The sequence below is a fragment of the Carassius carassius genome, chromosome 12 (assembly GCF_963082965.1).
Source record: "Carassius carassius chromosome 12, fCarCar2.1, whole genome shotgun sequence".
Taxonomy (NCBI): domain Eukaryota; kingdom Metazoa; phylum Chordata; class Actinopteri; order Cypriniformes; family Cyprinidae; genus Carassius; species Carassius carassius.
Window position 1 is genome coordinate 20,915,900 of NC_081766.1, and position 26,307 is coordinate 20,942,206.

The following is a 26,307-nucleotide window of genomic DNA, read 5'->3' on the forward strand; positions in this document are numbered from 1 at the left end:
ATTCCACAAGGATTTCACAGAGGGTCAAGATAGACGTGTAACGAACGTGTAAATGACGTCACTAGGTGACGTCCTTTCACAACCGATTCACAACACGGGTAAATATTGAACTACACGTAGCTAAAAGTCAAAGAAACAATTATAAATGAAACCCCATAGAACTATAGACGTGTACAAACGTATCTGAATGCATTTTTAGGGAATGTTCTGTGTTACATATTTCTACTGATTTATGCCATCCTACCGCGACTATTTTTGGCCGACCACACGACGTCGCCGTCGGACCAATGTTTGCTGGGTAATAACATGAATTTTGTCAAAAGACAAAAGCTTTCCAAAGCTACACTGTTAAATGTTGCTGTAGATTTAGCAGCACAGTACTGTAAAAACCTACAATACAATACTGCATTTCTATATTACAGTAAAATACCGTAATTTGTATTGCATTCTGGGTAATTTTGATCGAGCGGGAACATTTTACAGTACATTTTAATGTTGCTGTAACCTAGCTGTAACCTGGTTGTAATATGCCAGGCAATAATACAGGGTTGCTGTAAACAGAGAGCGCGCGTGCCGCGCGTGACGTCAGAGCACAAATCCAGACCATTCACGGATGAAGTCTCAGCAGTCAGCAGATATCTGGATATTAATTGGTAAGTTAATTTTATAATAAGGTTTTATGATGTTACGCTATAGTGTACATATGTGAAATGACAGTGGTAGTTTAGTGGAAGTTTAGCCAGCGACGGTTGCAAAAACACTATTAACGTTAGTTAGATCTGCTGAACTCCGCTGCTTTACCGACATTTTCAAATCTTATCACTCCGTGAATTAACGTTAACAAGACCTTATAGCTGCTAACGTTAGTTTATTTCGACCAAAACAGACTTGATTGTTGTTGGAACACAAATCGAGGTGGTTTTGTCAGTTTTAATTACAATAAATATGTTTTACGATGGCCTGCGAGATGAAATTACTGACGTTTGAATGATTTTATGATAGCAAAAAAAAATGTCTAACATCATCTGTTATCTCTGTTGGGATCATTTCAATAACATCCGAACTTGTCAGTGGTAAAAACAAGCACATAACTCATAGGTTATGTTATATATTTTGCTGAAACTGCTTAACGTTTTTGCAGTCCGTTTCCCCCGACGACGAACTTGTTGATTTTATGATTTAACGAACACATACAGCTGTATCAACATACTTTTAAGAATGTTAATTCACTGCACATGTGGCACAATTTACTGCAAAATTTACAATGGTAAATTGTTACATTAAGTATAAGGCGCCTTTAATCAAACTTCATTCACACACACGTAGAAAACTTGCATACACATATACTTAGTCACACATACATACTGCAGAATGCTCAAATACATGAAATGCACAACGACACACCTAAAGTTGCTCAAGCACATACACGCAAACTCTACACACACAAGACGTGCGGAACTATCCACACATATACTCCTATGAGACGTACACGCACATACTTATTTGAGACGCGAGCACAGACACACAAAATGACATAGAAGAGTATGTGCACGAGTTTGTGTTTGTGTGTGCTCTCGTCTCACGGAGTATGTGCGTGTATAGTTTGTGTGTACTTTAAGTATACAAGTATGTGCTTGGAGAGTTTGCGTGTATGTGCGTGAGCACATTTAGGTGTGTCGTTGTAAATTTCATATTTATTTGTTTGAGCATTCTGCAGTATACATGTATGTGTGACTACTTAGTATATGTGTATGCAAGTGTTTCATATACTGTATGTATGTGTTCGAATGAAGTTTTATTTAAGACCTAGAAGTCTCAAACATTGTTCTTTCTTTTTTTAAGGACATTCAATCACGACAGCATCCAGGTGGATGCTGTCAATCGAGGGAAGAGTTTTGTTGACACTGGACAACAGTGACAATTTTATAACCGCCTTTGCAGTGCTTTTTGCAAGCTATTATATTTTTAACATCGAGTATCAGGAGTCTGCTGCATGTACATTAGAGCTTGCTCAGAGGCAAGTAAATTTATTTCTGCATTTCACTTTTGTATTTTATTTCTGCATTTCACTTTTGTAATAGAAGCATATTTATTGAGTTGTATGATATTTCTAACAGGTTCCTCGTCAGAATTAACCTGGAAGACGGCAATGCCAGCATGAAATTAAAGTGTACAGCCAGACAAGGAGTGAGCAAGAAAACCAAGAGGGTGGTCCAGAGGAAAGTGACAACCATCAACCCTCATGTTAATAGTTTTATTCGGTCGTTGATGGAGTTTGAATGGAAAACGTCAAACTAAACACACACGCACACACACATACAACACAAACATATACATACAGATGTTTGTACAGTTAAATCATACACTGTCAAACATACACATTTTTGTACAGCTACACTCACATCCACACACTCGCCTACACACACACACACACACACACACTCACACATTCACAGACACAAATCGTACACTGTCAAACATACACATATTTTTGTACAGCTACACTCACATCCACACACTCGCCCACACACACACACACACACACACACACACACACACACTCACACATTCACAGACACAAATCGTACACTGTCAAACATACACATTTTTGTACAGCTACACTCACATCCACACACTCACCTACACACACACACACACACTCACACATTCACAGACACAAATCACACACTGTCAAACATACACATATTTTTGTACAGCTACACTCACATCCACACACTCGCCTACACACACACACACACACACACACACTCACACATTCACAGACACAAATCGTACACTGTCAAACATACACATATTTTTGTACAGCTACACTCACATTCACACACTCGCCTGCACACACACACACACACACACACACACACACACACACACACTCACTCACACATTCACAGACACAAATCGTACACTGTCAAACATACACATATTTTTCTACAGCTACACTCACATCCACACACTCGCCTACACACACACCCACTCACCTGCACACATACACATACGACACAAACATATACATACACATGTTTGTAAAGTTACCAATTGATATTCACAATCATACACCCACTCACACATTCACTGACACAAATCATACACTGTCAAACATACACATATTTTTGTACAGCTACACTCACATCCACACACTTCCCCTGCACACACACACACACACATATACAACACAAACATATACATACAGATGTTTGTACAGTTACCCATTGATATTGATACACACACACGCTTGTAAAATGTGTGTCCCTCAGTGTTTGACAGTTCTTGTCTTTTGAGGGTTGTGTAATTTCGAAGTCCTGGAGTTTTTTTTTTTTTTTGATGTTCCTGTTAATTTGAATCCTGAATTTGCAAATTAAATGAACTACATTGCAGTTCTTGATTAATCCTTGAATTTATCCATGATTAATAAAAAAAAAAGTTTTTGACAATAACATTGTTTGGATTGTCTTTTAATTTGCAGTTATTCTGATGTTGCATTTTACAATTGTAATCTATAGATTTCTATACTGTAAATGACTAAATATTATATAAATGTAATATTACCATTATTATTAAATTGAAAATTATATTATTTAACAATAATATATCAATATAAATATTACAGTACAATACCGTATAATTAATTACAGCAGAAGCAGTACAATTACAAAATACCGTAAAAATACAGTACAGTATTGTCTTGTAGTTTACAGTAATGTTTGTATGTACTGTAAATTGAATTACAGTACAGTTACTGTAAAACAGAATACAGTAACTTGCTGGCCACCGTGCTGCCAGTACTGTACTGTATAAATACAAGAAAATTGTTAACAGTGTATAGTAATACATGGTTTAATGACCCAATGAAAGTATAAAGTATCATATTTTTTATTGTTTAACATAATTATTTATTAGATTTTAAATAAGAAATATGCATGAGAAAAATATTAAAAACGGCTGTAAGGGGATCAATTTCAAGTAATATTTGAATTAAGGAACATTAAGAAGATTTATTGGAATAATAAACTGAATAGTGACATTGTTTCGAATAGTTCAGTATTCTTCAGTGTTCTTCATCTCTGTTATCTGTAAAATATGTACTTGCAGAGCAGAGCTTAAGCACTTTCAAAGAGCTTACAACAGCACAACTAATTTGCATAAAATTGCACTTTGGTAAGTCACACTGTCCTTAAAATGGTTTGGATGTTACTGGAATATCCTACAGTATCCTGGAGGACATAAAAAATTTTACAGAGAAAAAAAAACAGCAGAGACTTTATTCTATGACACTCTAACAGTTCAAAGGAGATCTAAAGGAGAGTTACTGGAGCCATCTGTGGAGAAGGTAAGTACCGGAGTGATTTCTATTCTAAAGAACACTTGATTTGTGCTAGTCCGACCTCTATAAAAACCGTCAGAATGGAACAATACGATGAATAGAAGATTCTGGGATCATGAGAAAAATATGACTGTTTGATGTTTGGGTGCAGTATTCTAAGACCTGACCTTTCTGCAGTCCTTATCAGTAGTGGGGTTATCGGTGATCTTGAAATGGTTGAGGTCGATTACTTCCTTCATCTCATAGTTGTCCCCGCGCCTCTTGCAGACGATTACAGCAACATCGAACAAAAAAATATGTCTGCAACACAGACCATATGACATGACATGTCATGACATAATGACATGAAAGTAAAAACAAGAGGTTTTTGCCTTAAGTCTCACCTGTCCTGTCTGCGCTTGTCCATATTTGATACCAAACGGACTTCACCATCACCCTTCGGTCTTCCATAAGAAAGTAAGCACTGGTTCTGTGAAGGCACATTCACGGACAGACAGGAAAACAATGATGACATGAGTAAACTGTGCTTTTAAAAGCAGAGGTCATGTTTATTATGTTCTACTTACCAAATTCTCAATGGATCTCTGATACTGATCAATCTCCCTCAGAGTTTCAACGTCTCTTTTCACCTCATTTACATACTGGGCTAAGTCCTGTTTAATGAAGGAAGATTAATGCACCTAGATTAATGAATGTGTCATATATATAATAATTTATGGGAGGGAAAAAATCAACACGAAAATACTTTTTTAGCAGCCGTAACTAGTTTTCATTGTCACATGAGCCTTCAGAAATCATTCTAACGTCAATTTAGTGCTCTAGAAACATTTCTTATAATTATCAATGTTGAAAACAGGATTCTTAACTTTACAAATGTCTTTATTGTCATTTTTAATCAATTAAATGTGTCTTCACTCCAAGCATTAAATTGATCAATATATATTTAGAAAAAAAGGTCAAATAAAAAGTAACGTATATACCCTAGTGAAATATATTACACACACACACACACACACACACACACACATACATATATATATATATATATATATATATATATATATATATACATACTGATTATTTGAAATACATTTATTTTGTGCTTCGTATACTACAAACATATTTACATATTTATGTGCTTATAAAAATACCCTGCAATTGTACTTTATATAATATAATAAACTTCTATGCTTAAAGTCTGCTAGATTGGAACAACTAATCCACAGGAAATGATTTCATTTCATCAGCGAGTACAAACATCTCCAAATACTGAAAGAGGCCTTTCAAAGAACCCCACTGGGATGACGTGGACCTCGGCTGATTTCCATTTTAAAAGGCAGCCTCTGCTCAAACACTCACTTATGAGTCTAAATTAAACACACCGTTTTACAGGCAGACAGGTAGATGAGTTCAGTCTGTCTGAGCAACTCTCACAGCTCCCATCTGGCTAAACCAATCAACACTGAGATGATCATTCAAACTAATTAAATCATCGCAGGCCTCTGTTCCATTACAGCGTCTCACATAGCCATTAATCTGCTTTCCACCTACTCTGCCAGTGAGATTGAAATGAGCCGTTGACATCACTTCACATACTAGAACCCCATAATCTCATCGATATTAAAGAAACTATTAACAAGGGTACGCAGGGATGATATTATACTGATTTTACATGCTAAAGAGAATTCAAGGCTGGTAATGAACGTGACATCTTAAGATGAGAGTTTTGTGGCTTTTAGTCTGTGTGTTAGGGTTGAAGCCATCATGCCTACATTGACGAAACTGCACAGTACTTCCTAGTAGCCATTCGTGGTTCATGCTTGCGTCAAAATGAAAGCCTATTGGCTACTTTTAAAGGAAAAAGCTCTGCCAAACACTCAGGTTCAGGAGGAAATACATCAAACAGGGAATAAACACGCACTTGCAAAGACATTTTATGTGTTCTTTAAGCATTTCATAAGGTCTAAAAATCATTAAATCTATACTTTCTGAAAGATTTTGCTGTTGATTCCATAAGAAATGTATACTTACTCTCATGGCATCAAGGGCTAATCGTAGGTTGCTCTTTTCTTTGTTGTCACTAGTATACTTCACCAATTCCTATATAATGAATGAGAGAAAAATGACTTGAATACACCTCTTGTAAGATGAGTATGTTTTTAAATTTGAAATACATTTTAGAGTATGAATGATGATATGATGATACTGTCCGGATATCACAAAGAAGAAGAAACAAATCCACATCAAAACAGTGATAGAAAGAAGTAGTTTGGCATAGTATTTTATTATTTCTTATTAGAAAACTGAATGAATATTTTAACAAAAGTACAGACCTACACAGATGACATGGGGGGAAATCTGTATCATCACACATTTCATTCATTTGTTCCATCATTTTAGGTAAATCGTGGCCATGTTGTATTAATATGCTACCTTGATTTAGTTTAGTTAAATTGTATCTTGTTCCCATATGACATGTGTGGCTCTGTACAGAAGTGTTTCAATGACTATTTATATTAGATTTTTTTTTGTCCATCAAATCATGCAGTATAGCCTACAAAGATTAAACTTTTAACAAATGAAATATTTTTGTGAAAATGTAAACAAATCTTTGAAAACAGTTTGAAGCACTAAGAATTTGACATGTTTTAAACTAGATTTTTTTTTTTTTTTTAAGTTTTATCCTTTCCTTTATCTTATAGTCACACATATATGTCTTTGGATCTGAGTCAGACTTATGTTCAGTCACTGTTCTGTCATGAAATTATAGAGATCGAGATCAACATCATCTTTAAAACTCTGCAGAGTCTGGACTAGACTGCTTCACTGAAAACTTGTTCTGAAAATCCCAGTGACAGAACAGAGTGACCACGTTGCCAAGTTTCCAGTGAGCATGCCATGGCACTTTTGAGGCAATGCTTGACATTTTGATTTGAACCAGATTTATTCCACGATAAAGAGAAGGACGTCAACAGAACCTTTTGAGATCCATGCTATAACATAACTAATTTACTTGATAAACAAATCTGCCCTTTGGATTTGTGCACAAACAGCCCCGCGAGCACACAATCGCACTGGAAGAGAAATGAGGTTGTTCCAAGTGTGAAATCTGTGCAACTCATCAGAAACATGCATTTGTTTTCAGAGTGCAATCGAATGCTGCTGGAGAGACAAACAGCCCAATCGCAGCGAGTAAACAAGGTGATTAGAAAGTTCAGCACTCTTTCCAGATTTACATTCTGACCCAGACCACTGCTGTGACTTTGATGGAAACTCAAGCATGTGTGTCTGGGAATGAGTGTGTGAGGATGTGCACCTAGACTCTGGTGTGTGTACATACCTATTGGAGGCAAAACATGAAGCAGGAGCTTATGGAGAACCAATTACCTACCTTAAGGATGAATGGGATTTTAGTGTTCATCGTTGTATACCTACCAGTAAATCCTGCCCTTTTCATGCATTCATCTTTATTTCCGTCTCAAAACTCACTGCTAATGGTGATCTGAACCTCTGCAGACACCATGAGCTTTGTAAGACCATTATTTTTTTATCTGTACTGTCATTTTGCAAGTTATGAAATCTGAATCATTTATTCAGATGGTGTACAGTATTTAGTATCTTCCCTAGATGCCATACAGTAGCAATGACTAATGCATCAGCACAAAGGCAAGAAATCAAGAAATGCAAGATGAAGAGAGGACTGAAAACAAAATAAGCGTCAGACTGTATTTACTACATTTACACAATAGTGAATATGCAGTGTCTGAAACTCTTCTCTTGTTCGCTCATTCCCATTCAAAATATACTGAATGCCAAAGAGGAGCAATGTGTGACGTTACAATTGCATCACATCATAAGTCATGTAAAACTACACAAAATATGACCTGAACATTCAGAGTGAAACTTTTTTTTTCAAAAATACAATTTTAATCAGGTCAAGATTATTGTAATTAATGAAAACAACAACAACAACAAAAAAGTTACTTGAAATATAATTAACATTATAAAATGAACTTAAATGAAATTAAAAAAAATCTTTATTTCAACATTTCTCATTTCTCATATAATTTAATTTGATGTACTAAAATAACCTAAACTTCTATTTTAAAATTAATAAAAACTATATAAATAATGACAAAAACTCAACAGAATGATTCATCTTTAACTTTACTAAAATTGTACAATTAAAATGATAACTGGGTTCGTAAAAAAAAAAAAATTTCTCTGTTTGGGGGGCTTAAGGCTATAAACAATTGCAAATATGCAATAAATAAATAAATCAGATGCCCTACAAATGCTACAAAAATATATTGATAAGTATGTTTGAGTCGTTCCTGAAGAAGTGGGCACAATGTGTTTGAGAACAGGGCTGCATGGGGCATCCCCGCTTCTGTCTGTGTGTGTGTGTGTGTGTGTGTGTGTGTGTATTTGTGTGTGTGTGTGTGTGTTTGTGTGTGTGTGTGTGTGTGTGTGTGTGTGTGTCTGTCTGTCTGTGTGTGTGTGTGTGTGTGTGTGTGTGTGTGTGTGTGTGTGTGTGTGGGTGTGTGTGTGTCTGTCTGTGTGTGTGTGTGTGTGTGTGTGTGTGTGTGTGTGTGTGTGTGTGTGTGTGTGTGTGTGTCAAGCAGGCAGGTGTGTGGTGACACATCTTTAACACTTGTCCACTCACTTCTGTTCTCAAGTCTTCTCTTTCCTGTGGTGAAGAACCTCGCACCTACAAAACTTTAGCATGAACTAGTGCAGTAACTGTGATTACATAGGTATACAATACCTACAGTTAACTTAAAAATAACTTTAACAGTAAAATCATCACTTGCTATGTAAGCTTGTTTTTTTTTACAATTACGTTATTCAGTCTATTTTATTTGCATGCCAACTTTTTGAAACGGTTTCTTTCTTGAAACTGTTAGTGAGGTTGAGTAGATTTGTTTGGTCATACCACCTCTGGTGGTCATTTTCGGAAAAAGTAGTTAAAAGGTTATGAGCAAATTAAATGGGTGAGGAATTTCACTGTATGGAGAGGGGGGAAAACGTTAAAAAAATATATTTTGTATTTCACAGAAAAAAAAAATCAAGCCATACAGGTTTGGTATGATATAATGGCGTGTAAATTATTACAATTTTGGGTGAACTACCCCTTTAAAATAGTTCAATATGCCAAGACACAGACTCACTTCATGTACTAAATCTAGTTGGATGGTATCTCAAATCCACTAGGTACCTTGATCTTAGTCCTAATATTTTATTCTAGACCATTCTGTTCAATATGTTGAAAATGTATGCTACTAGTGCTGCTAGAGGGTTTGACAGACTGACTCAAATTTTACCAGATGGCTTCAGAATCAACCCTATCCAGCCAGATTTCATAATATTATTATTTAATAATATTTACACCTTATAAAGTAAGTTACTTATCATCTGGCAGTTTGTCCATATATATATATATATATATATATATTTCCTTAAACTCAATTACCACCCTACATTTATTTGGATATCATGTAATGCTCAGAAATGCATCAAATTGTGGATGTAAAATGGGTTGTGAGTACAGTTTCATTTTGACTTTAATATAATGACCTCTTATATTGATTTAAACAAACTGTACTTGATCTGAATTTTGTTCTCTGAACAAAACAGAAAAGTATAACTTTCCTACAGCAGTGATGACAAATTCTCTAAGTTCTTGTGAAGTCATTGTCAGAAAATAAGAGAAAACTAGCCAGATGGCTCCCCCATGTGGTACAGTACGTATCAGCAAGACAATAAACCAGGGTCATTTCAAGCTCATCAAAAATGTGATATGCTTTGTTCAAAGTGTTAAAAGAGGACAATATACAATGTTATATTGTGTCTGCTACTGTACCTGAAGCAGTAGTGGGTATTTCAGCACTCGCTGCATGGGAACCACAAGTAAATCTCTCAAAGTGAATTTCCCATTGTTGGCTCTCTTCGAACATTCCTGCAACACAAAATAAACTGAATCTGGAAAAAAGAAGGCTCTACAAAACCTCAAAAGGAAATTATCTTTTAGCTCTTTGAGTAAGGGAAAAGCACACTATAAATATTATGATTATGAAATGAAAATGAAATATAAATATGACAGAAAGTGAAACAGTGTTTTGAACCTCTAGTTTCAGGCGAACGCCTTCTTTTTCCTTACAGATGAAGTCTAAGACAGAAATGGCTGATTCTACATGACCACAGTATTTTCCATAAAGCAGAAGCCTAAAGCAGACAGGGCAAATGTTAGCAAAAAAAACACACATCAGCAGTGCTTAGTAATATGATTCAAGAAATATTAAATATTAACTAGGCCTTCAGAAATTCAATGAAAGCTCTGCAGATTTCCACAAAATTTTATTATAAACAAAAATCTGTCACCCCATGCATGATTAATTTGTTTTTCTTCAATATAAAACATAAAATTCATATAAAACATTAAAAATAATAATAATAAAAATAATAAAACAATCAATCAATCAATTTTTTGGATCATTTGATTACCATTGTGTCCAAACTAAATTTTATTAGGTTTATACTTGACACAAGTGTGGTAAGAAAAATAAACAGAATTGTGTGCAAACATATGTAGAGTGTGTGTGTGTGTGTGTGTGTGTGTGTGTGTGTGTGTGTGTGTGTGTGTGTGTGTGTGTGTGTGTGTGTGTGTGTGCATGCGTGCCTGCGTGCGTGTGTGTGTGTGTAATGTTTAGATGTTTTTACAGGAAAATTAAATGAAGATAGCTATGTGCCTGAATGTGCTGACTTTGTACAGTACCTGTCTTTGTAAATAATGAATATTTGGTGGAGGTTTTCTGCATTTCTATTTTGAACAGAGTCTTGAATTTCAGCCAACAGGCTTTTGTGAATTTTAACCAGGTCCTGAAAAGCACAAATATATATATTTAATATAATATAAAATATAACATTGGAAATGTTAGACTTTTTTATTACTATTATTTAGAAACATTCTGGTCACTCACTGGTATATTGATGAAAATCTTGTCAATTTCTGGTGCTGAGATGAATTTTATCAGTGGAATCATAAAGTACTGTTAAGATGGAAGATGGAAATGTATTTTAGCTCAATGTTGGAAAGTTATATCCTACACTGTGTGGCAGCAGCAGAGCAGCTGTCCTTTTTATCACTAGATGTGAAGCGCGGTATGATAAAATTCTCCATCCTGAGAATGTGAATCTCACCTTCTCGATGGTCTCCAGGGTCTCAGTGTATTTGGCTTCTGTCTGTTTGATCTCTAAAAGACAGCAGCTTCTGATGTCCACCTCGGCCTGTTTCTGTCAACACAACTCACTTATTCAGTCTACAGCCAGACATCCAAAAATAGCTTTAAAAACACAAGCTTTAAAGTCACAAGCTTTTTGTTTTGTTTTGTTCTGGTGCTTTTTCGTGATTACAGTGAATTTACTCATAAAGATACTTACGAAAAAGCGACCATATTTCTGGTTGGAGTAGGAGTAGGTGTTTTGCAAAGGAAATTAACACGCTGATGCATTAGGAGAGTTTGTGTGTGTGTGGTATTGAGTCATTTTGAGTACCGCTTGAGACGCAGCAGCCTCTGTCCTCATCAGATCCTCATACACCTCTCCTCCCTCTACGTCTCCGTACACGGGGTCATAAATATCTTCCTCCGGCTCCTCACTGTTCACACAAACACATTCAGATTAGGACTTCAGAATTGCTATAAAAATATGAACACAGCATGATTACACAACAGTTTTGGTCAAAGTGGTCACACTTTTTTAAGATTGCAATAGATCAGTTCGCTGCTGTACACATGGCTCTATTTCTATAGAAAATCCTGTGTAACTTCCTGTTTTCACAGTTACTATTAATTAGACATTCACATTCCTCCCACACAATGCCTAAGCAGGTTATAGATTGCACACAATACTGAAAATATGAATTGTTCTTCCGAAATAAAACATGAACATATACGTGGGTGACTGAAACCACAAGTGTTAATGAGTTTCATTTGAAAACTCATTGCTTCCAATTAAACAACTGCCCAATTAGGTTAAGAGAGCTTCATACTTACTCAATAAGGTCTGCCAAATGGATATACATGTCTTCATTTTCAGTGCTTTCCTCCGTGGGAAATGACCTGTGAAATCAGTACAGAACCAGAGATTAAGACAAATTTTAATGTGTACAACTGATTTTTATTTTTTTGCATTGTAAATGCAAACTAACCTGATGGCTTTCTGCTGTGCAAAAGATGTATGAGAGAGATTTGATAGGGTGTCAATGACCTGGAAAGACAGAAGCAGGTGGTTTGTTTGCAAATTAGAAATGTGTGTCGGCCGGTTTCAGTTTTTGGTCTACCTACAGTAACTGTAGACACTGTGTTTTTCAGTATGTTTCTCTGGTCTTTTGAGACTAATAAGTGTTATGTACTCATGAAAACAAACTATTCAGGACATCCTCTACAAGAAAAGAAAAAGACCAATTATTGGAAAAAATGCCAGACAGGAAGCTTGTCCTTAAAGGTCCCGGTTTTCGCGCTTTTTTGAAGCTTTGATTGTGTTTACAGTGTGCAATATAACACGTGTTCATTTTTCGCATGTAAAAAAACACAATATTTTTCACACAATTCACCTATCTGTTTACCGCTGTTTTCACTGTCACAAAAAACGGGCTGATGACTTCCTTATTCTATGAAGTCTCTCCTTCAGAAATACGTAACGAGTTCTGATTGTGCCAGCGGTTCCTGTGTTGTAATTGGACAGCAGCTTAGCGCACGCTGCCCTCCTGGAAACGCGATTGGGCTAGTTTTGGACTAGTTTTGAGAAGCAAGTGGGCAGGAGCATGTGCTGGAGATGTACTTATAATTACAGGAGCGTTTTTACTGACGAGATGCGCATGAAAATCGCATTTGATTTTTTTGCACAGCCCTAACATCTAGTTAACAAAGCTAAAGAGCGTTACACTTTGTGTAATAAGTTACAGAAACTGTTAAACGCACCAACTTAAATAATAAAATACACTTGCTTAATATATGTGGTCCAAAAACAACGCCTTCTCCAGACAAAGAGGGAACTGCTCCATCTTTCAAGAATAATCTTTGTGCGAATCCGGCATTAAACTGATTGAGATTGAGAAAGCTGTCCTCAGCAAAATGTGCTGCACATAGTTTTACATGTGGATTATAATTTACATACACTAAAGTTTAAAACATGGGATCACGAAGAACGGGACCATTGAGTTGAGCAACATTTGGACATACTATATGCACATTATTTTCACATCTATCAATATCATTGATCATTTCAGGCCAACCTCAGAGTGTATATCACATTTTAAATTGTTATACATATATATATATATATATATATATATATATATATTTATATATGGCCAAAATATATATGTATATATGTATATATATATATATATATATATATATATATATATATATGTATATAGATATATATAGATATATATAGATATATGGTCAAAATATATTTGGAATATGCTATATGATAATTTTTAAAACAGTGACACTTAATGAAATAGAATTTTGAAATTAAATATATATTTAGTTTCAACCTTCATATACAAAAAAAAAAATTCTAAATGTATTTCAGTGGCAAGAAAATGCTTTTCCAGTCTTCAGTAGCCTACATTTATATACAATTACAGATGTGGATGGCCTACCAGAGATCAAAACTTATAATGATTTAATATTTTTTTTTATATTTATGTATCTATATTGCATTTTTTGAGGATTGTAAATTATGTTGCTTGCTGAAGTTTATTCAAATGTGTTACATGTTCACATGTGTTATAGACAACAAATCAAGTTTTTTCATTTTCTTGAACTGAAATATATAGGGGGCAAATATATTTTTAATGCTTTTAATATATCCATTAAAATATACTTTCAAAAATAGATTAAAAAAAAAAAATATATATATATATATATATATATATATATATATATATATATATATATATATATATATATAAGCAATTGCACTTTACTTAAGAACTTAAATAATTAAAAAAAACTAGTTCTAAGTAACTAATAGAATGAATATTTAATCTACTGTTTCAGCTGAAACGTAAAAGTAATTCCTGTTATAGTCTTCGTATGAAAGGGGTGTTATTAGAGAGGCATCACACTCTCTGGAGAGGAAGTGGTCTTGCAATGCCAAGCTTGCGCAAGGTGGGCTTGCTTTCTCACATTTACACTCATGCACACACACACACACACAGACATGTACAGATTGACATATGTTAACACAAATGCATGCAACACAAACACACTTACAATAGACAGATCTGGATGATAGCATGCCATCTGGGTCTGTGAATTGTGCTTCAGAACACCTGTTGAAAACCAACCCTGCTTCCTTTAAAAATATATTTTTATCCATGCCACCGGTAAGAGGTGTTGTCATCTACTTTCATTCTCACTTTATGCATCCTAAACTGCATAAATGTTTAGCATTTTTACTCTTTCACAGACAACATCAATCTTTGAGTAACAAATTTAGCTAATACAATACCCTAGTATCTGTTCCACACAGTATACGAAGGAATAAAATCAGATCGGTTACCTTTTTAGTAATATAACCTGCATTTAGGAATAACATCTTTAAAGTTCTGTACAAGAGCATTTAAAAAGGTCAATTATGCTGTATAAAGCTAAGATGTCTGCTGGTCTTTTGCAGCTTTACAGTCAGATTGCAACAGAATTTCAATTCCATCATAAAGCAGCGCAGCAGAGGAGAGCTTTTCCTTCTGAATCTCAATTGACTGTGCATTCATACATTTCAATTCCAAAATGAAGTATGAATGTGTAGTAGGTAAGACTTTCTTTAGTTTAGTTTTATTTTCTCTCAATATAAACATCATGTCACCAACTTGATGGAATTAAACTTTAAATCCCTAAAATTAGCTTTGAAACAATTAAAAATTGTGCCTACAAATGAATTTATTTTCATTTGCATTGCATGTATGCATTTGAAAGACACTTTTATCCAAAGAGACTTTCATTGCATTCAAGGTGTATATTTAATCAGCCCATGGATCCCTGAGAATCAAACTCTTGACCTTGGCATTGCTGTTATCTATTGTTCAAGCTAGGTTATTTCCTACTGTTAAAAAGCATCCCATGATGCACCACATCAAGAGTTATTTTAATTTAACATTTTAGCCATAAAGAACTGCAAGTGTTCCGGACAGGCAACCATCATCTATCATCCCTCCCATCTTGTCACCTTACAATTTTTTAAAGGTTTCCTGTGCTTCTTTCGTTTAACATGTTCTTGAGAGGAAGGCTGAAAACACAGCACTGTTTAATCTGAGTGAACTCTTGACTCATATCCTGGCAGGGACTTGGAAAATTTGCAGGGACAGGACCATGACAATAAATGTCAGTTAAATAATACAGTCAAAAAAGTACACAAACAACCAATCAAATGCACTATGTGCATATTGATTAGACAAACAAAAACACAACAAACAATCAAAAATATCTGTATACGGTGATAGTTTTTTATTGTAAATTTATTTATTCAAATCATATGTAATGGGAACAAAGCAGTTCATGATAAATCCTGTCAGTAAATCACTATTGCTTTAGGATGGTGAAGCCAAAATTCCACCACCTATTGATCTGATATGGTTGTCAATATACTACCCCAGTAACCTAATAATAATAGAATGCCTAGAAGGCATGTAGAAAATCCATATCTCTATTGTCAAATGAGGTGACTGAAACAACTACACGTGCATAAGACCGCATGTGTCGTGGAGTCTCTAAGGAAACAGCACAGGAAGATGAAAGGTGAGAAAATGTTAAAATACAGCCTCCAAACGAATTTGCGGTCTTCATGAGAGCACAAGCAACCATGAGCAGAGTTCAGATGCATTAACACCTGCGTGGCTCCATGAGAAACTACTTTAAGAAAAAAATAAGCAATGAGAGGCCATATATAGTAATTCAAGGCACCATGTAAAGTGGAATACCTACAACATTCTTACGAATGGTAAAATCACTGCAGCGCTGAGCTCTTGCAGGTTATTGCTTAAATTAAAACAACAACATCAATATAATGAAAAAAATACTAGGGTTCAATACTGAGCTACATTTATTATAACTAACTATTGTAGTAAACAGTTGTATTTTGTATAATATACTTCATTATACTAATATTAGGCTATGTGTGGTTGCTGGGTAAAGCATGCAACTTAGTTTCAGTTTTATAAAGATTATTTTACTTAATTGTAAACTGAGCACATTACTCCAAATCTGTGCCAAATCCGAGCTGTATTTCATATCATTACTTCATAATTTCATTTAAAGCAGATTTAATGGATGTGAATGTAACATGCAAGCTTACAAGACAAACTCATGTTAGTAGATTGCTGCCAGGCAAAGATTATTGAGAAGGATTAACTTAAACCTTGTGAACACAGAGGGACCTCTAAATGGGGCAAAAAAAACAACTGCAGACTGAAACTGTTGTGTGAAGTAATGTTCATACTTCTTGCAGTTGTGTAACTGCTTCACAGTTTTGGTCAGTGTTGGGTGCATAGTTAGTCGGCAGTATCTAAAACTTACGTAAAAATATCTCAAAGGTTTGTAAGTTACTTGTATGTAAAGGCAAGACGGATTTTTAAATGTTTTTGAAAAATATTTATGTTCACCAAGGCTGCATGAAAACACAGTAAACCATTAATAAATAAACCAAAACTATTTCAAATATCCGTTTTCTATTTGAACATATTTTAAAATGTTGTTTTAAGGTGCAACTTTTAAAAGTACTAAATAAAGTTTATTATTGTACTTGTTATTCCTATTATTACTATTAACAACAACTATATTTTAATATGACCAATTTAATGCATCCATTCTGAATAAAAGTATTAACTTTTTTTCATCATACTCTCCCAAGTTTTTTCAAAAGTAGTGTCAATACATAGAAATAGAATCAAAGAAACTGCCCTGGCATCTGTGGGGTCTTCTGTAAGGTCCTTAATAAAATGTCCTCAACTTTAACATTAACTACTGAATCTGTTTTTGACTTTATTTTACACATGGCTGTATAAAACACCAAGTTATCCAGATTCATATTGAACAATTGACATTCCTCAGATCTATTAATAACATGCGCACAAGCCCTCAACCATAAGCCTTCAAAACCTGTGCAGTGGGAGTGTTTGAACAGCTCTACAGTTCTTTCAGGAGAGTAGTTCAGCCCTACAGGGCTGTGCTAATGATTCTGCATGGCTGCAGATGTGTCCTATGAGTACAGACAAACAATGGCTGAGCCCCTCTGTGAGAACAGCGCAGCCCCTCACAGCACAAAGGACACTTCGCTTTATGTTTAACCCCACATGAGGACAGACATTCAGCCACTTAGCTTGCTAGGAAGAGAAATGCCAGGAGGAAGCTACAGGAAGAGTTTACTCCTGTGGCTCAGGGAATTATTATATTACACTGCCAGACAAATACAGTCCAAACATTCAGAAAGGTTGTAAATGAAGAGGTTGAGGAAATAAATGAGCTATTGATTACAGGTGACCTTCAGAGGCCAGGCCACAACCACATTAGCCAGGCATTTACAAGTGTCTGCGAGCACAAGAGGAGACAGCTAAATTTTCTGAGGGAGATTACACAGGTTATATTCATTGCATGGGAAATGTGAATAGGGAACTGTTTGGGTAATTGAGAATAATATTCATAAAATATTTGCTATATTATATTGAAGGTGAATATATGATTCTTAGGCCATGGTTAAATTTAAAAATACAAATCATAATTTTATAGAATTAAGACTACAGAACTGTAGATTAGATTCTCAGTAGCCCCCCCACCCCCTTCAAAACACAACCCCCCATCCATACTGTCTGACCCATATTCATATTTAGCAAACAATGTTTTTTTAGTCTCATTAACAGTCAGCATTATTTCACAAGTAATTCTTATAGTATGATCAATTTCAAAATCCAATTCAAACTAAAATCATAACTTAGTAATATATTTACAAATAAAATATATTAATCATTAATGTTTATTTATTTATAAATTTATAAATTATTTATGATTATAGCCCTTGGTGCACATTACTGTTATGGTGTATACAATTATAAAAAATATTAACACATTTTAAAAATAATTATCTATTAGTTACTTGTCTCCTTCTGCAACTACCAATAAAAGATTCTTGATTTTTTTTTTTTTTTCATTACCTTTCCAAAATCACGGACATCAAAGAGATCGAAGGCATCAAACAATTCACTCTTCTTCATCCCAAAAGCTTCGCAGCATGCAGACAAGAATGTACGAATATTCTTCAAGCAGAGGAACTGATAAAGCAATAAAAAAAAAATAGATTCTGTTAACGTTTTTAAAGGTTTTGTTTTTACACACCACTTGTACATATACATTTTTTGGGCAAACACTATGTAAAAGATTACAAAACAAGATGTAAAATGCAAATGTGTTTCCTGGACAAAGCATTTTTAGGATTTCATGAGAATCTTCTGTTGAAACGTGGCCTTGAGAGAGTCGAATTAGTGGAATCATTAAGGCTTTCCCCTTTAGTAGATGAGGAAATGAGATTTCCAACTAATTACAAACAGACTCTATTGCCTAATAGGTGCTATTAACGCTATTTCTGATTCTGCTTTTTTTTTTTACATTCAAAGAGCACAATAGATCAACTTTGAAAAGAAAATAACACAAAATTAACTTTCCCTCTACTAGAAGTCTATTGTCATGACTGAATTTAAATTAAATAATAATAATATCATTATTTCACAATTGTGGATTTATATGAACATGAACCAATTCCAAAGAGCAAAAACCACACTTATCAAAATTCCCTATTGAGATGAGTCAGGTAAGTGAAAAGAATGCCAAATAACGCAACAAGGGATGTTGCTGAAAATTGCTGTTTTCCGTTGTCTCATGGAGACTGACCATGTCTCATCAATCTAGAAGGGTGGATTTGTGAGTTTAAAAATCAGTCAGATGTTATCAGGTCACTGGAGTGAAACAGGGGCATCTGGGAAGAGTTGTACTGTATGGCTCTGGGCAAACTGCCTGAGACTTCTCAGCCCTAAACACTTATTTACACACAGCAGCGAATCAGACAGAACATTCATCAGGACAAATTTTGGGTCCCTGCCAAAACACGATGTACATTTAAAAACTGATGCTTCATTAACTCTGTGTTTACTCAGTTTGTTAAGAGATTTGCAGACTGACTGAATGATGCCCTATACAAAGAGAGCTGTGTATGTCTAGCACTGAGCCCTTTGTGAAGAGAACTATATTCTGCCACTGGGGCCACTTGTAGTACTATGGCACTGGCTTGTACTATGAAGCCTTAAATGACTTACACAAATGTCAAAATATGCTGTATATAATATGTAGATAAAACAAATGTATTGAAATAGATATTCATATACTGAAGACTAATTCACTGCATGTCAGTAGGTTAGTGTTTCCGCAACTGCAGTAACGTTACATTATAAAAATACAAAGTTTTACAGTAATTCATAATAAAATGACAGACTGTCTATTGTTTGCGCTCACCTGTGACATCTGTGGTCTGAGATTGATCTCTTTCAGGTTAATGGTGTCAGGTCTGAGATTGTTCAGCAGCTGGCACAGAAGCACCCCATCCCGAAGAGTTTGGGCCAAATCAAAAACCTGCGCTGACTCCGCTGTGACCCGATGATTCCGGGGCAAAACTTTACAATCGATCAGCCACAAGCTGCACTGCCTCCAATACTCCATAATGCGCGTATTAAATTAAAACAATGTGAAATAAATCTGACACAGCTGAATGGAGCTAGGATGCAGAAACAGCCGAAGCAGAGCGTACACCTTGCATTACATTTGGCATCCGGTTTTTTTATTTTTCATTTTTTCCTTTTTCTTCTTTTTGAGCGTGTGCTGTTAGCTGCCAAAACTGAGACTTGTGCGCTATAATTTGGGTTTATCCGTGGTCTACCAGAACTACAAATCCCTACCAGCGAAGTTACACAGCAAAGGTTTTATAATAATTGATGAGTGCGGAGGCGTTGCCATGTAATCTTCCAATGGCGAAGTCTTAGCTTATGAATATTCATTAATAGTTGACGCTACGTTGTTGATCCAGTGACGGATGTTCATCTCATGAATATTAAGAAATAAGTCTTCACCATAGTAGAGTAGTTTCGCCCCCCTTAGCCTATCAAAATTTCTTCCTTTTCCGTTAGTTTTGACTCTATAATAGTGTGTTATATATTTAAACCTCTTGCAGATATCTCTACTTCCCTTTCTAAATATCATCCTCCCAGCTAGCAGGGGGACGTTTCCAGAACTTTAGCTAACATTGTTTACATGTTTGATTTATACTTCGAAGAATGTTTTATATATATATATATATATATATATATATATATATTTTTTTTTTCACTTCAAATAATGTTCTTATAATGTTAAATGTAAACAAAGATATCACATTTAGACTGCATAATTTTGAGGATGTTTTGAGGATGTTGTTTAGGTAACAGAATATACAATATTCTTAAAACAGGACACAATGTTTCATGATAACTAATGACATTATGACTTATGAACATTATCTCAGCCACATTAGGAAAAGTTTTAAGAGCATAATTGAGGAAGGAGATGATGGAATGTTTATTTTTATTATTTTTTTTTCATAAAACGTATTCACAATGTGATGTGTTAACAAAACTATATCATTTTAACTGCATCATTTTGAGGATGTTGTTTAAGTAACAGATTATACAATATTCTTAATAAAACACTGACACAATGTTTCATGATAACTAATGAAGAACATTATCTTAGCAACAATAGGAAAACGTTTTAAGAGCATAATTAGCCTTTCGCCGAGCCCTGCCCCCCTTAGTTACTGTTGCTACATCTGACGAACAAATGGTCAAACATGACCAGCTCGACAGATTGCCATGACGGAAAGAGGTATACCCGTGCGTGACAGTGACCTTTTTTGGAGCAATACCTTCATGATATCCTCCAGATTGAGGCAAAAGGGTTACAGTATGCAGTGGATGGATATATTCAAAATATAAAAATATGCAATGAAGGAGACACGACTACTATCGAGGCTAATGCTTATCGGTCTTAAAGGGATAGTTCACCCAAATAGCAAAATTATGTCATTAATAACTTACCCTCATGTTGTTCCAAACCAGTAAGACCTCCGTTTATCTTTGGAACACAGTTTAAGATATTTTAGATTTAGTCCGAGAGCTCTCAGTCCCTCCATTGAAGCTGTGTGAACGGTATGCGGTCCATGTCCAGAAAGGTAAAAAATCATCAAAGTAGTCCATGTGACATCAGAGGGTCAGTTAGAATTTTTTGAAGCATCGAAACTACATTTTGGTGCAAAAATAGCAAAAACTACGACTTTATTCAGCATTGTCTTCTCTTCTTAAATATCTTAAACTGTGTTACAAAGATAAACGGAGGTCTTACAGGTTTGGAACAACATGAGGATAAGTTATTAATGACATAATTTTGCTGTTTGGGTGAACTATCCCTTTAAGCGAAATTTGAGAAACCGCATGACCTGTACCTCAAATGCAACCAGCACAGCCTTGTGGACCAGTCATGCTCTTGCACTGCCGGGAATGTTCTCTTTCTTATGTTATGGTCTATTATTTTCTATTGCGAGTAGCTATTTTGTTCAAATACAAGGGTATGTTAACTAGCTAAACCTATGTTCGACACATTTAACTGGGAGTGGGGCCGTCCACACTGTTTTATCCATTGTAGGCACCGCTCACGTTGTGTTTTCGGCTTTGGGAATGGAAAGAACACAACTCCTCCAGACAATCTCTCGGAGTACCTAGTGTCCGATTTACAAATGCCGTGGGTGCACCACTTCACCATCTTGCTTGGAGTCAAAGTTTGTCGGAACTGCTTACATAGTAACGGTTGCTATGCTGTGTGATTGGACAATGGCCGTTTTGTGGGAGGAGCCGGCGAAAGGCTAATTGAGGAAGGAGATGATAGAATGTTTATATATATATATATATATATATATATATATAAATTTACTCACAATGTGATGTGTTAACAAAACTAACATTTTAACTGCATCATTTTCAGGATGGTGTTGAGGTAACAGATTATGTTCTCAATAAAACATTGGCACAATACTCTTTAAGAACAATGGAAGAACGTTCTTTCTGCCACATACAGTAGGACAGTGGTTCCCAATCCTGGTCCTGCCACTGCATGTTTCTGGTGTCTCTCTTATCTGACACACACATTTGATGTCTTCATCACTAATGAGCTGAGAAGTTGAATCAAGTGTGTTTGAATAGGGAGACATCTGAAATGCGCAGTGTTGGGGGTTCTCCAGGACTAGGACTCCAACACAGTAGGAAACATTATAATGACATCATTGAGGCCTAAGATGACTGAAGCATATTCGAAAACTTCCCTAAAAATCAAGTTTCAGTGTGATGCCACTGTGACAGCCCTGCATAGATTCAATAACTGTTGAGTAGAACTTTATGAGAAGAACCTGTGGCAGGTTGACTCTTGAGGGAATTCCTCTTCTATAACTCTTTAAAGAATGTATCTTAAAGAACCGGGCAGTAGTTTTGGGCAGAGCTGATTCTAGGATTTTTTTTTATGGCACAGTGGGGACAATAACCAGCCAGGTGGGGCCTATGGGAAAAGTCATGTGCCCCAGCACAAGTGATGAAATAAAAATGGCACTACACAAGTGCCTGGACAGCTCATCTCTCTTTTTATGAATAAAAACCACATTTGCTGGGCAACTTGGCCCTGCCTGGTGGCACGTACTGCATCTACCCGTCTTTGACATGATTTCTTCTTGAAGAAACATTGAATGTATTGCTGCTGTTGTCCCCATTTCATATTTTTTTTACACAAAGGTCTGTCTAAAAATAAAAACTTTAACTTAATTATCAATATTACACAAATAGCATATTTAATAGTCATATTCTCATCTGATTAAAGACAAAATAATTTAAATGTGAAGCTTTTCTTGGACATTGCAAATGAAAACAAAAAATATAAGACTACCACACAAAAATGTTTGTTTCCTTTTCGAACGTTCACTTCACGTCGTGTATGGGGAAAACTCCTGTTTTACTCTGTACTGAATCCTGATTTGTTCATGTTTGTGTAGCTGCACAAACCAATGGCGCTTTAGTCTGCCAGAAAGGGCAGAACCAAGGTGTATAAAAAAAAAAATTCTTCAGTTCATTCTTCTTCAGCGATGAGGATCACCTCTTCACTGACTCTGAAAATCAAGAAGACAAAGGAGGCTCAGTCTGCAGCTTGCCGTTGTAGAAAATCCCCGGCAGCGTAAGAAGTAGTAAGCCTTCCCCTGTGGCCATCCGGCACTTAAAAGAGCAAATTTCTGAGCAAAATTCCTAACAGCATTGTTTCTGTGCATAAGGGATGTGATTGCTTTGCCTCTCTGGGCAGCTCCAATGCAGAGCCGCATGCTCACTGAGAGGGAATGCTCACTGAGAGGGAATGCTCAGCGAGCTCAGAGAAAGATACAGTGGTATCACTCTCACTGCAGTGCTTTGATCCGCCAGTGTGTTTACACGTAAGGATCAACACCCCTTGTTACATTGAGCGCATCCATCCTTCTGGGCGGATCAGAGTAGAATGATGTTACCAATGTTTTTATATCGCTGACAGCATTACATTTGTGTGTGCATCGCTGAGGCTGTGTCTCGCTCTTCTCCACTCGCACCTTTTTCGATGAAGGTAGCCCGCTCTCCCATTTCTATTCTAAGCTAGCTCAGAGAAGGAAACAGTGAAGTCACAGAGCTGAGCAACCAGATTTGAGAGAGCTTGCATGCACACTTTCCCCCCACACTTTGATCCTGTCAGATTACATGCCAGCAGTGCATGTTTCACTCTCCCCGCAGCGAGGATGCACTCTGCACTTTGATCTGCCAGTGTGTTTATATGTGAGAATCATCATCACTCCTCATCTAATGAGCGGTTTGATCTTTTAGGCAGATTAAAGAGAAAACTGTCACCATGATTTTTATCATTGACAGCTTTGGAATAGATGCATCTGGACCTCTGATGCTGCGCTCACGGGGGCTGGTTTCTCTCATTGTGAGAGCATTGAGTATAGCAAGCAAACCTTGCAGAGAGGAAGAGGAGAGGATTAGTTCTCACCTTTTCCAGAACACCCACAAAAATAGCTTGCTTTCGTCCTTCAATCCTTTCAAACACCCCTGAGCGATGGAGTTTTGTTCTCTACAGGTCACGCCCTACAGGTGCAGTGCAGACTCAAATATTTTACTGCTGCTGTAGCAGACAAAAGAGCAAATTTCCTCTTCATACTCTCTCACTTGCGAAATTCAGGCACTGCGAGCCTTCATTCGCAAAATAGATACTCTCGCATCCAGGCTATCGGCCTGGGCAGCCATAACGGATGGATCGAGTAGGGTTCTTAAAGCAATCCAATGTGGTTGCTCGCTTCAGTTCTCTCGCAGGCCACCTTGTTTCAGAAGTGTTATGCAAACTTCTGTTTCAGAAAAAAAATCGCTCGTTCTCTGGCAAGAAGTGCAGACATTGCCTACAAAAGGCGCTGTGGAAATAGTGCCCCCAGCAAACAGCGAGTCAGGCTGTTTCAGCCAGTACTTCCTCATTCCAAAGCAAGATGGAAGGCTCAGACCCCTGATCTATATATATAACTGGATCGCTCATCGCGTTCTTAACTGCAAACAGACAGTAAAGCCACCGGAAGTGTTCGATCCGCCATCTTACTAATCCCTACCAGCAGAGAGCACCATTGAGGCACATTCAAACCGCTGACCTGAAATCACCCGATTTGAAGCAAATCAGTCAAATGGGATTTGTTTTTATGTTATGTGTATGTAAATTAATCTTTACTTTACTGCAGTGTCTTTTGGGGCAGTATTAACAATATATTTAAACCGTTTTGGTGGGTGTGTCTGCTGCGCACTGTCGACACAGGTAACTGATCCAACACAAAATACAGCCTATTTCTTTATGAAAATAATTTAAATTTTATTAAACATGAATGTATTAGTATCGGAAATGGATTTTAATATATTACAATGAATAATACAATTATGTTGTTAATATTGCTCTATAATGAAATTAAAAGCTTAACATACTATCTTAGAAATAAAGCTTTATGTCTTTAAATCCGTACTGTATATAACGTTAGTAATTTATTTCTCTGAATAAATTCAGATTTCCGAATGAGAACTTTGTCGTTTGTTTTATGTTCAGGTCACGTCTGTCTGATGTTTTTCATGTTCATGATGCTCACTACTGTAAAGAGCATAGCTTTTTAATAAGTAGGGGAAATTCCCGACATTTAAAAAAATAACCGTTTACATGCCTAGGGTGTTTGCATTGTAATAATGTACTGAAATACTTATGTGTATAAACGCTGAATTGTTAGGTGATGTTTTTTCATTAAAATCATACAATTTCCTATTAATTCAATAGAACGTTTACGCACATTAGGGATTACCAATATGGCGGCGCGGTGGCTTCACTTTCATGACATCATGAGCAATCCAGTTCTATATTATAGATCAGTGGCTCAGACCCATCTTGGTTCTGAGACATCTGAACCGCTTGCTTATGCGCCTCCCATTCAGGATGTTAACTATCAAACAGGGCCCTGTTCCCCAAAACGTTCTTATCGCTAAGTAGTTCTTAACCTATTCCTTAACCTCTCTCCTAACCTTATGGCACGATTCCCGACACGTTCGTACGCTAAGTATATCTTCTATAAGTCACTATTTCGTAAGGTTGGTCTGGACCATTCGTAAGCTCTCTCTTAGCATTGTTTGAGCTCAAGACGCTAGTCGCCGCAGTCTTTAAAAAATCAGCGCAGTGCAGTACAAGTCAAACTATGGTATGTTGACAATATTGTGGCTCAACAATGATTTTATGTTATAGACATTT

The 26,307-nt window shown here is 36.0% G+C and overlaps 1 protein-coding gene across 2 annotated transcripts in view; it reads right to left on the minus strand.

The window, feature by feature from the left end:
• LOC132155078 (guanine nucleotide exchange factor VAV3-like) overlaps window positions 1-20,547 on the minus strand; it is a 56,651-nt gene extending 36,104 nt beyond the window's left edge. The window contains exons 1-14 of one of the 2 annotated variants that reach the window (XM_059563859.1): window positions 19,912-20,547; window positions 18,561-18,677; window positions 12,552-12,610; window positions 12,397-12,462; window positions 11,897-11,999; window positions 11,543-11,635; window positions 11,323-11,391; window positions 11,118-11,221; window positions 10,468-10,567; window positions 10,206-10,301; window positions 6,374-6,442; window positions 4,909-4,995; window positions 4,726-4,811; window positions 4,510-4,642 (exon numbers count right to left, since the gene is read on the minus strand). In XM_059563859.1, the coding sequence (XP_059419842.1) occupies window positions 4,510-4,642; window positions 4,726-4,811; window positions 4,909-4,995; window positions 6,374-6,442; window positions 10,206-10,301; window positions 10,468-10,567; window positions 11,118-11,221; window positions 11,323-11,391; window positions 11,543-11,635; window positions 11,897-11,999; window positions 12,397-12,462; window positions 12,552-12,610; window positions 18,561-18,677; window positions 19,912-20,115 (1,386 nt within the window). In that variant the 5' untranslated portion in view covers window positions 20,116-20,547. The remainder of the gene's footprint in view (window positions 1-4,509; window positions 4,643-4,725; window positions 4,812-4,908; window positions 4,996-6,373; window positions 6,443-10,205; window positions 10,302-10,467; window positions 10,568-11,117; window positions 11,222-11,322; window positions 11,392-11,542; window positions 11,636-11,896; window positions 12,000-12,396; window positions 12,463-12,551; window positions 12,611-18,560; window positions 18,678-19,911) is intronic. The other variant, XM_059563858.1, reaches the window with a different exon arrangement.
• Window positions 20,548-26,307: the final 5,760 nt, after the last annotated feature.